Below are 11,621 nucleotides of genomic sequence, written 5' to 3'. Positions count from 1 at the left end.
AATGCTCTACATAGCGCACTGCACTGAACTACACCTCACCTGGTCGCACTTCCGTGGCTTTCTCGAGAATGTCCGTCGCTAAATAGGAGTTCTCCTGCCTCCTCGCAACCTTATTAGCCAGGATTTTTTATGCGTTTCCCTTGGTTAGGCAAGGAGATGCGAGAACAAACAGAAAATGGAAGAAGAGCGCACGCTTTCTTAGATTATTGCGAAGAGAATAAGGCAGAAAATACGATAAGCATATACAATGCTTCCGTATTCGCTCAGTGGGCCATCTTTTAGACGAGCCGCTATTTCGCCCAGAGCAAAAAAAAAAAAAAAAAAAGAAAGCAACTTCTTCACATTCGGCCGGCTTCTTTAGGCCCCACGTATGATATAGATGCTAGCAATTATGCGCGTAGGTTTCGTGCTTTTCGTCGCGCGGCTCTAATTGGAGTTTCCTTGACTCGGCGCTTCTTCGACGATACGCTTTGTCGTCGAACTGCAGAAAATGGTCCATGGAGGACGCGTATATCAGGTGTTCGACAACTTTTGTCTCTTTGTTCGGGCATTGAAAAAAGAGAACTGCGTGGTTCATGTGTTTTCTACTTTGGATATATGTTGTATAGCAGTCGAAGTGCGTGCTTTTAAACTCTAGAGAGAAGAAAAAGTTTCCATTAGACCGATAACATGCTCTCGCAGCTTCCCCTGCATACGTTTATGTTCAAAAATATCACCAGACGCGGATTTCCGGCAAGCTCTATTGTTGGTCTTCGATAGCACCTACGAATGAAAAATGTAACACTGTTGAGAAGGTTTTTTTTTTTTTTCAGTTATCTTCGGCCCGTCTTTAATGATTTGGAGGGACGAGACCTTGCGGTATAGCGAAGAAGCCAATTCCTCCTCACTGTTATGAACATATTTCGAACTTCATAAACACATTCAAGACAAATTTCATCTTGCGTGCCTTCACTTGAGTGTACAGCAGGGTCGTGCAGTTGACGCGCTGTCTGTCATTTTCGGACAAAACTCTAAAACGATGCTTCTCCTTGTCCATTCTAAGGATAACACAATATTTTATATGGCCACGATGACTTCTCATCGTTTCTTGTGCCAATACCTGCACTGCAATGATGTACCCGTGATTATTTATGCTTGTAATCTGTTGCAATTTATTCAAAAGTTCCTTTGCGCTACGTGTACAAGTTCAACCTACAGAAGAATTAACGCTTTTGTGCAGGACAAGTTGAGACGTAGAAACGCTATTGCGTCTGGCGCAGATGGAATTCCTTTCACTCTGCTTGTTGCCAAGCTTACCTCAAGAAGGCCTACTTGGAATATACACCCACAACATTTGTTTTTTTTCTTCACACGCTGTTTTGGACAGTTCGTGGTTGTATGATTATTAAGCAGCTTGTATGACTATGCAGAAACATCCATCACATCAACACGCAGAGAAAACAGTTGAATTAGCGAACCAGCTTAAATGCGCCCGCAAGAAGGAAGTACAAATATCGCGAAACGAAGAAGTAGTAGTAACAGCTGCCTATAATTGCACCAGTGCTTTAAATTATGGTCATTCAGAGGTGGGAACGCAGTAACAGTTCAACTGTACAATTGAACTTCTAATACTCCCTCACGAATCAAAGGAAAAGGGACGACAGAGAAAGAAGAAAAAAAAAAAAACGCGTGACGAAGAAACACGTCGAGGGCAGATACATTTGTTTAGGGCATAAGCGTAAAAGCAAACACACAAACAAACAAACAAACAAACAAACAAACCAAATCCTTGCAGTTCGGCCGCACAACGCCAAGGAAGGAACTCATGGTGCTGGGAATGGCTCTGCTTGCAGCTGCCACTCGAAGCGTTATTATGCTGCTTCAGTTTTGTCACGTTTAAAATTTTACATCCTTTTCTACTTCCCTTGTATTTCCTTGCTATTTTATTTATTACTATATACATTACTGTTTTTTTTTTTTTTTTTGTGTGTGTGTGTGTGCGAATCTTATCGTCTGGACACTGTTGGCAGTACTTCACCTCGCTACTTCTTTGCAATGCGGCAACGACTGCGACATGGGTCAGTGAACCAGAAAACAGAACCGGAATGTCTGCTCCAACGACCGCCCTCTCATAGTCCTCCGCTCCGTGCAAACCGAATGGAAGCTTCACGGAAAGATTAGCAGTCTACAATGGGCGAGCCTCCATCCTCCGTTCTTAGAACGCGCAGGCCACTGTCCCTACTGTTTGGCAGGCACGAGTCCTCGCTTTGACTTCCCTGCACGGTGTTAGACGGAGTATACAGTGTGGAACAAGCGATAGTAAAGTAAGCATATACGTAGGCGCTGGCTGAATATAAAGACTGCACACCGTGAGAGACGCTACTACGCGTCGGTACGGTGCAGACTCGACACGCAAGAGGGCCGTGTTCTCGCGAGAGTCGGCGCGTGACCAGCACAGGGCGACCCGCTTCGTTGTTTGTTTCTCGGCGGGATCCTACGCGTCCGGCGGCCTTTTATTATTGCATGCGCCGTCTGTCTCCCTGCTCGGTTCGCGCGGAGGCCATTCTTTATCGCCGCCCCAGAAGGTGGCGCGACATGCCGTAAAAAAACGGGGCGCGGAACGAAGGCAATGAATAGGCAAGTTGCGCGTTTTTTTTTTTTTTTTGTTTTTTAGCAAAATGGGGACGCCGCGACGCTGGGCTTCGCAAAAAAAAAAAAAAAAAAAAGAAAGAAAGAAAGAAGAAGTCCCGGCTGTGCTGCGCTGTATACAAGGCGGAAACAGGATGAGTCGCAGGCGTCGTTCTTATTCGCCAATGTACGACGCTGCGAATGAACAATTTCTCTCGGGCAGGAAATTTTGACCACACATTGCGTGAGAGAGGTTCATTAGACGCAGCTCTCCCGTTTGCTGCCTCGCACGGGATTTCGGGAAAAAGGGGGTTAGAAGGAACGCAGGAGGAGAGTGGAAGAAAATATAGCAACCGCTATTGGCGTTTGCCGACTCAGGTGGATGGCAAGGAGCACAATGATTGATTCCGTCGTTTCATAGGCTGTGTAGTCGCGTCTACATTGCAGGCCTTGCCTCTTCAGACAGAGGTCAGTAGTCGAACTTGTTGAGGACAGCGGTAAGTGAGCCTCTCCGGAGATAATCTACAGCGCCATTGTGGGGGGCGCTGCCATCTGGCAACTCGCGACAGCGCCGCCCATCGAGTGGCTTCAAGTTTCTCCTTCCCGATAGCGGACGACGAGCTCAGTCAATGCAGAAGAGCGCGTTTTTCGCTTTGCGAGTAAATCATTATTCGGCAAAGATCCAACGCTTTTGAACGAAGGCGCAAACGGAGCATTAGTGCTCGTGATAATTTACACATTGCAATATTATAGCCCGACGGCGGTGAGCGAATGCTCAAGTCGGCGCATGTGCCCCATGTGATCAAGTGATACCCGATTGCACGTATTTATTAGTTTTAGAGTGAAGCTGTCTACCCCTACCCCCCTATTACATTTGTCGTGCCCGCGAGCAAAAATAATTTCTTTCGTGGGCCGATCCCAGAGGATGTGTATTCGCAGGCTAAAATTGAAGCGAAAAGTGTAAATATTCTTTCGAATCACACACACAGTGCATACCACATAGGTCGTTTCGATAAAGAAATGCATAAAACATGTCTCGTGTCGACATGATGGATGATAAGGCGGTCGTTAACAATGGGAAGCACAGAATGATTGACAACTACATCCGCTTGAAACAACGGGCGTGGCGTGAATACCCATATAAAATATAAGCTGAAGTGCAGGTTTGTGGCAGCACAGCTTGTAACGCAAGACGTGACGTCAGTACATTACATGTAAATATATAGAAAAAAAATTAAATTATGGGGTTTTACGTGCCAAAACCACTTTCTGATTATGAGGCACGCCGTAGTGGAGGACTCCGGAAATTTCGACCACCTGGGGTTCTTTAACGTGCACCTAAATCTAAGTACACGGGTGTTTTCGCATTTCGCCCCAATCGAAATGCGGCCGCCGTGGCCGAGATTCGATCCCGCGACCTTGTGCTCAGCAGCCTAACACCAGTAAATATATAGAGCGCCCGCCTAGTAAGGCATCGCATTCATGTTGTGACAGTGCTGTGGTAAGGCCACGCATAGCGGACTCCTAAAGAGCAGCGTGCATACGAGGAGCGGCGAAGAGAATGTGACGTCAGCCTGTAGATAAAACACGAGCACACTTCTTTGGCTGTCATCCCGCACTTATCACAAAAGTCATGTGACTAGTGCTTCTGTATATATTGCACATCATCGGAATAAACGGGGTATTCCCTTTATCACCGGCCTACGATGCGTGTCTGACATGGTGTCAGAAGTGGGATCGGCCGCTGCCGAAATAGACCGTCAGGGGCGTATGCAGTCCGACAGAGCGGAGCAGTAGCTTGCAAGTGATGCAAGTCCTCACGGAAGGCACGGCAGCAACGAGCGTCCAGCAACGAGCAACAATGGCTGGGATAAAGCCTCCGCAGCCATTTGATTTCCACAACGCATCAGACTGGCCCTCTTGGATTGAGGAATTCGAAGACTACAGCTTCGCATCCGGTCTCAGCGAGAAAAAGGAAGAAATTCAAGTAAGAACCCTTCTTTACACAATGGGCCGGAAGGCAAGAGAGATTCTTCGCTCGTTAGCGGTAAAAGACGAAGACCTGAAGACTTTCAAGGTCGTAAAGGCAAAGTTTGAAGCCTATTTCGTTCACACGAAGAACACAGTGTATGAGAGCGCCCGTTTTAACAGACGTCGTCAACAGCCAGGGGAAACTGTAGACGAATTTGCAACCGACCTCCACAAGTTAGCAGAGCGATGCGACTTCGATAACATGAAGGACCGTTTAATAAGGGATCGCTTTGTAGTTGGCCTTCTAGACGAAGCGCTGTCGGAAGAGCTTCAAATGGACCCTAAGCTAACATTGGCCACCGCACTAGCAAGAGCCCGAACAAGCGAAACGATAAAGCAGCAGCAAGCAGACTTGAAACAGCGGGAAGGTACGAGCGCCGAAACATATGTTGCAGCGGTAAAGAACAAGAAAACAGAACAGAAGAGAGAATGGAATGCTACACTTGCGCGTCGCAAGAAGACCGCTTCTGTAAAAAGCTGCACTTATTGCGCAGGTTCGATGCACCCGCGAACTAGTTGCCCAGCGAAGCAGCAAAAATGCTTTTACTGCCAGAAGCTAGGGCATTTCGAAAAGGCTTGTCGAATTAAAAACAGAGAAAGAAAACTTGACGGGGTAACGGCACCGGGCTGCCCAGATAACGGCTGCCCAGATAACGAGCGCCAATTCCTCGGCACAGTTACACCGCGACAAAGCAAGTTGTCTGCGCACTTCGTGACGGTACAGATAAACGGCCATGAAGTAAAAATGAAAGTCGATACTGGAGCAGAAGTCACGATCGTGGGGGAAAATTTCCCAGGAATGCCAAGCTATCTTGAGAAAGCAGGAAATCTAAGGGGACCAAGTGACGCAAGCATTGACACGTGCGGAAAGTTTCAAGCCGAAATCGCATGGAAGGACAATCGCTGCGAGCAGACAGTGTATGTCGTAAAAAACTTGCACATGCCTTTACTAGGGCTACCTGCAATAAATGCCCTTGGGGTAGTTCGATTTTTAGACGAACTAGAAACGTCCGAGGAGGTCGCGAGACAGTACCCAGGGCTATTTCAAGGAATCGGATCTATAGCAGGAGAGCACACGATACGGTTGACAGAAAATGCAATCCCCTACGCAGTGTCAACCCCGCGCAGGATTCCTATCCCGATGAAGCAAGCGGTTAAGGAGGAACTTGACAGGCTTGAGCGGGAAGGCATGATTAGGAAGGTCGAGGATCCGACGGAATGGTGTGCGCCAATTGTGCCGGTTTTGAAGCCATCCGGCTCAGTCAGGATTTGCGTCGACCTCACTCAACTAAATAACTTCGTAAGAAGAGAGCGCCTCCAATTGCCAACCGTAGAGCAGATCATGGGAAGCTTTCAGGAAGCCTCTGTGTTCTCGAAACTAGACGCAAGCTCAGGATTTTACCAAATCCAACTTGCGGAGTCCTGCCAAACACTCACCACTTTCATAACACCATACGGCAGGTACTGCTATCGCAGACTACCGTTTGGTATAACCTCGGCACCAGAAGTTTTTCAGAGGAAGTTCACGCAAGTCTTGGAAGGATTAGACGGTGTTTTGAACTACATGGACGATATTCTTGTGTTCGGCGCAAATAAGTCGGAGCACGACTCTCGCTTACACAAGGTGCTCGGAAGACTACAGCGGGAAGGAGTGACGCTGAACAAAGAAAAATGCTGTTTTTCAGTGCAAGAAGTATCCTTCCTTGGCATGATCTTTGGCGCTGGTGGCGTGCGGCCGCATCCTGAAAAAGTGCGGGCCATCACAGAATTTCCGAGGCCGCAGAACGTAACGGAAGTTCGCTCTCTTCTGGGAATGATGAACCATCTTGCTAGGTTTCTTCCAGATGCAGCGTCTATGAGCGCGCCTCTACGCAGCCTTCTGTGCAAGGACAATGAGTGGTCGTGGGGACCGCTACAGGAACAAGCGTTTTGCAAAATCAAGGAAACCATCAGCTCGGACAGGTGCCTCGCCATGTACCACCCTCTCTACGAGACAATAGTCTCGGCTGATGCTTCATCGTATGGTCTTGGTGCTGTATTATTTCAGATCCAACCATCCGGGGAACGACGACCGGTTGCTTATGCCTCGAGATCGCTGACAAAGACGGAACAAAAATATTCTCAAATAGAGAAGGAGGCGTTAGCTCTGACGTGGGCAGCTGAACGTTTCGACGAATTTTTAAGAGGTATGAAATTTTTGTTCGAAACAGATCACAAGCCTCTACTTCCGTTGCTCGGTCGTGATCCTCTGGACGCTATGCCGCCTCGCATCCAAAGATTCAGAATGCGTTTGATGAGGTACTGCTTCACACTAACGCACGTTCCCGGCAAAAGCATTGCGACAGCCGACACCTTATCAAGAGTACGAGCGAACGCTACTAACCAAACTCTAGGCGCCTTGACAGACTCAGACGTATCTGCTTTCGTCGATGGAATAGTTCAGGGCCTACCGGCTACAGAAAGCATGCTTAATCTCATACGAGCTGAGCAACAAAAAGACCAGGAATGCTTGTCATTGATGAAAGCCTGCCACCACGGGTGGCCAAGAAAAGAAAGGCTCCCAGACGTTTTGAGGCAATTTTGGCCCGTCCGTGCTAACATTTCAGTTTGCAAGAACCTGTTGCTGAAAGATGCTCGCATTATTGTTCCGCGAAGTCTGCGGAAGGAAATGATCGAACGACTACACGAAGGGCACCAAGGTATCGTTCGCTGCAGAGCAAAAGCAAAGGAATCTGTTTGGTGGCCGGGGCTCAGCAAAGAGATAGCAAAAGCTGTAGCTGATTGCCATGTGTGCGCGAGTGAACGCGTTCAGTTCGCGGAACCAATGATTCCCTCGGAAACGACAGAGCTACCATGGCAAAAAGTCGGCGTGGACTTATTTGAAATAAAACGCGCCGTGTATCTTGTTGTTGTGGATTATCATTCCAGATATCCAGAGCTGGCCTTGCTGAAAGGCGATACGTCATCAGAAGCGGTTATCAACCATCTGAAGAGCATCTTCGCCAGGCACGGCATCCCAAACACCGTGGTATCCGACAACGGACCACAATTTGTCTCGTTTGCTTTCAAGCATTTTTCAAGCGTGTACGGGTTCAAGCACGTCACAACTAGCCCGCTCTTCCCGCAAGCCAACGGCGAAGCTGAGCGCATGGTAAGAACGATTAAGCTACTTTTGAAGAAAGCAGAGGACCCCTACATTTCTTTGCTGAACTACCGGAACTCGCCGGGTCCCACAGGTTACAGTCCAGCACAACTTTTGATGAGCCGTCGATTGCGCTCAAGAATACCTTGCGTTCAATCTCTGCTAAAACCCTGTGTCGTTAGCTCTTCGTGGCAGAAAATGGATGAGGAATACAGAAACAGGCAGAAAAGATACTTTGACAAGCGTCATGCTGCCAGGTCTTTGCCCAGACTTTCTGCAGGAAATCGAGTGTGGCTGAAAGACAAGGGGGCTCCCGGAACTATCCTGCGGCCGTCCCAAACACCACGGTCCTACTGGGTGGGGACCGACAAAGGCGCCGTTCGCCGGAACAGACGCCATCTCCTCCTACTGCCAGAGACGGGAGACGATGACAGTGTTCCATCGGCGGTTCAACGGGATCACCATCAAGAAGAGATCGACGTAACACCGAAGCCACAAGTTCCCGAACTGCCCGCCAAATCGCCGGCTACAACGCCAGTGAAGTATGCCGGTGTGCAGCAGCCGTCGGATGGTCACGCCAGCGAAACCAGCGGACATCGTAGAACCACCCGCTGCGGTCGCATAATCAAGACTATCAATGATTAACTATGAACTGTGTTGTTGAGTTATTGTGAATGTACTTAGCTTGCAAAAAGGGAAAGATGTGACGTCAGCCTGTAGATAAAACACGAGCACACTTCTTTGGCTGTCATCCCGCACTTATCACAAAAGTCATGTGACTAGTGCTTCTGTATATATTGCACATCATCGGAATAAACGGGGTATTCCCTTTATCTCCGGCCTACGATGCGTGTCTGACAGAGAACAGACACGATAACGTGAACAAGGGCGTCGTGCTCGTGACACGGAATAACGTCGTGTCCACGAAGCTCAGCGCAATACGCGCAAGGATGATGATGATGAATGTCGTGAAGCCGAAAACGTGGCCAAGCGATGAAGGTACAATGCAGTCAATCGTTTCAAGGGTGCGAATTCTAAATTTAAGAAGAAATTTCTCGACGCAGAATTTGGATTTAGTTGCTCCGTGTGTGATCGACTGTGGTTCGAATTTAAGTGCATTTCGCTTCTCTCTGGGCCACCCTTTGTAGGTGCACGAAGTAGTGGGGCCAGCCATGTCGCAGGCTGTTGAAAAGTCTTCGGCTAATAATTAGGTAAAGGTCATGTAAATGTCGCCATGTGAATAATTGCAAGCCACGTCGCAATGGGTAATCGTGCTAGTTTTAAAACTGGTGCAGCGCAACATGGAAAGGAAGAAACAAGCCGAGCCGGAGAAGATAAAGAACAGAGCGCTGACTTCCAAGTGATTTATCGGCGGTTGGAAATCAGTGCTCTGTTCCTTCGTCTGTGCAATTTGGTGTGATGGTGGTTATGTGCGAGTAAATTGCTTGTTCCAGGATTAGTGGTGTACAATGGCCCAGCCTTCATCCTCCGTCCTTAGAACACGCAGCTCACTCTCCCCACTGAATTGGTGGCACGAGGGCTCATAGAAAATAAGAAATCGCAAGAATCGCCGACAAACACATGTCTTGTTTGCTTTTATCTCCATTTTAAAGAAACACCGGTAAAACCCATGAGTTATTAGGGAAATGTTCCATAACTGGCTTGTGCTCAAATAGAGTGAACAATTTTAAACCAAGATGCTCAGGCAGACCTGCCGAGTAAACCATGGCATTTGCGAAATGGCATATAGAACACGCCTGGAGATGATAACTTCGCTCCAGCCAAAAAATGTTCTAATAGGCTATTCGTGAATCGCGGTGCTAGTATACCAAAGAACAGAAGAAACGAGATGACAAACTAGCAGTAACTTCCAACAAAAAACCTTAGTTTCGGCAATCAATATATATATATATATTAATGAACTACAGGGAAGGAAACCGAGGTGCCCGATTTTTCTTAGTCATCTTATTATATCATACGAAGCCAACGGTCAATGATAGGAAGGACGGTATAAGGGAAGACATCTGCAGTTCTTAATCGAATTAAAGAAATGATAAATAAATGGCAATTAAAGTGGATGAACAAAACAACTGGCCGCCGATGGGATACCACGTCTTCGCATTACGCGTGCGATGCTCGCACCACGTGAGCAACGGGGCGCCGTTTTCTCGTCCAGTTTCTGGGGTATTTACGTTTACCTACCACGACTAACCATGGGAGTGTTAGCCAGCGCCACCACTCAGTGCCTTGGCGGCGGATGTGGAGCATCCTTTCTGGCGCAGGCGCCGCTTCATTACATTCATAGTCTGCACCACGTCTCACGGTGTAGCGAAGACGCTCACGTTCCGCGCGAGGCTTCTTTCGGGCCTGGATATCCTCGACGCTGAGTGCAAGCTTCGCAGCCACTTCGCTGACGCGCTTTTACGTGCTCCTTCTGCACACGTGGCCAGCAAGCTCTTGAGACGCCAGCTCCAAGCGCTCTCTTCAAACTATGGACGATTGTAATCTTTACACTGTCACAGACCAGCACGCGACCTCCAGTGCCCAGCGCCTGCATTTTTTTATTGCGAAGTAATACTACTTTAGGTCGCACTTCAGCCCGTTCCGTGGCGAGGTGGTGGTAGGCACCATTGACCTTTAGCGTGACCTCGCTGCGTGACGTCACACCACGTGACCTAGAGTGACGTCACACCAGCTGTGTAAAAACGGCGCCCCATCTCACGCCGCCGCGAGGCGAGGCGGTAGCCACCAACGGCGGCTTAACTCCCGCTCCTCTCACCAGGGGCGCTACGGTCGGTGTGACGTCACACCAGCTGTGTAAAAATGGGGCCCCATTTCACGCCGTCGCGAGGCGAGGCGGTAGCCACCAACGTGCGGCCTAACTCCCGCTCCTCTCACCAGGGGCGCTACGGACACTATTGCTTCGCAATCACCAGGCTTAACCAAGCTAAGCCACGGCCGTTTCTTTTTTTTCACGCATGAAAGCAAGTACAGCACGTGCCATACGCACAAACAGTGCCGCTGCCGCAGAGGCGCCGATCGGGAAGTGTTTAGGGAAGCGCGGAGGCGAGCGCCATCTGGTAGCGTTGCAAGAAACCCAGCAGCGCGCGCTGCAAGACCCGCACAGCAGCAGCAGCAGCGCCCGGAAAGTCGGGAGAAGAAAGCTTCGCTTTAAAAACGCGCATCAATTTCCGGAGATGCGCCTGGATAGAGCTCGGGCGTGACGCCTGTTGGCAGTTTGTCTTCCTCATACTTGGTTAGTAGCGCAGGAGGGTATGTTACCGGAGTAAATGGCAGCGGCATGAAAATATAATCAAACACCGAGACTTCGACCTGCTGGCTTCGTACGGGACGCGATAAATGATAATGGATTGTCGGCGAAAACAGGACAGGGATGTGATTACTTTTCGCTTTTTGAGTCAGGGCGGTCCCAGCGACGCTTTTACATCATTGATACCACAGGAAGGAAGGAAGGAAAAAGTAGAGAAGGAAAGGCAGGGAGGTTAACCAGTTTAGCGTAACCGGCTTGCTACCCTACACATGGGAGAGGGATGGGGGCGATGAAAGATGGGGAAGGGGGAGAGAGAGAGAGAGAGCACATATCACAGCACACAAACATCGTCCGGTAGAGTCCATCAATCTGGCATTGTACGTGATAACACTGTCAGAGCCGCTTGTCCAATCCCGTCTCTTTCAAAAACTGAAGTAGTCCCTTCGTCGCCTTCACCTGCGATGTCTTCTGTCGGCGGCATGTGAAAATCGTGTCGAGGGACAATGGTCTAGTGTCAAGGTGCGCGAGAACGGATGCCAGGGACTGTCGCTGAACATTATATTCAGGACA

General features: G+C 48.9%; 1 protein-coding gene across 1 annotated transcript; it reads left to right on the top strand.

Moving 5' to 3' along the window:
• The first annotated feature begins 4,194 nt into the window (after positions 1-4,194).
• On the top strand, positions 4,195-8,425 carry LOC140219064 (uncharacterized). The gene is made up of 3 exons (XM_072288935.1): positions 4,195-5,556; positions 7,567-7,789; positions 7,976-8,425. The coding sequence occupies exons 1-3, from the start codon at positions 4,415-4,417 to the stop codon at positions 8,423-8,425; spliced, it is 1,815 nt and encodes a 604-aa protein (XP_072145036.1). The 5' UTR covers positions 4,195-4,414.
• Positions 8,426-11,621: the final 3,196 nt, after the last annotated feature.

The sequence above is a fragment of the Dermacentor andersoni genome, chromosome 6, assembly GCF_023375885.2.
Source record: "Dermacentor andersoni chromosome 6, qqDerAnde1_hic_scaffold, whole genome shotgun sequence".
In the NCBI taxonomy this organism is placed as follows: domain Eukaryota; kingdom Metazoa; phylum Arthropoda; class Arachnida; order Ixodida; family Ixodidae; genus Dermacentor; species Dermacentor andersoni.
The sequence above is the reverse complement of the archived record's forward strand: the minus strand, read 5'-3'. Positions and strand labels throughout refer to the sequence as shown.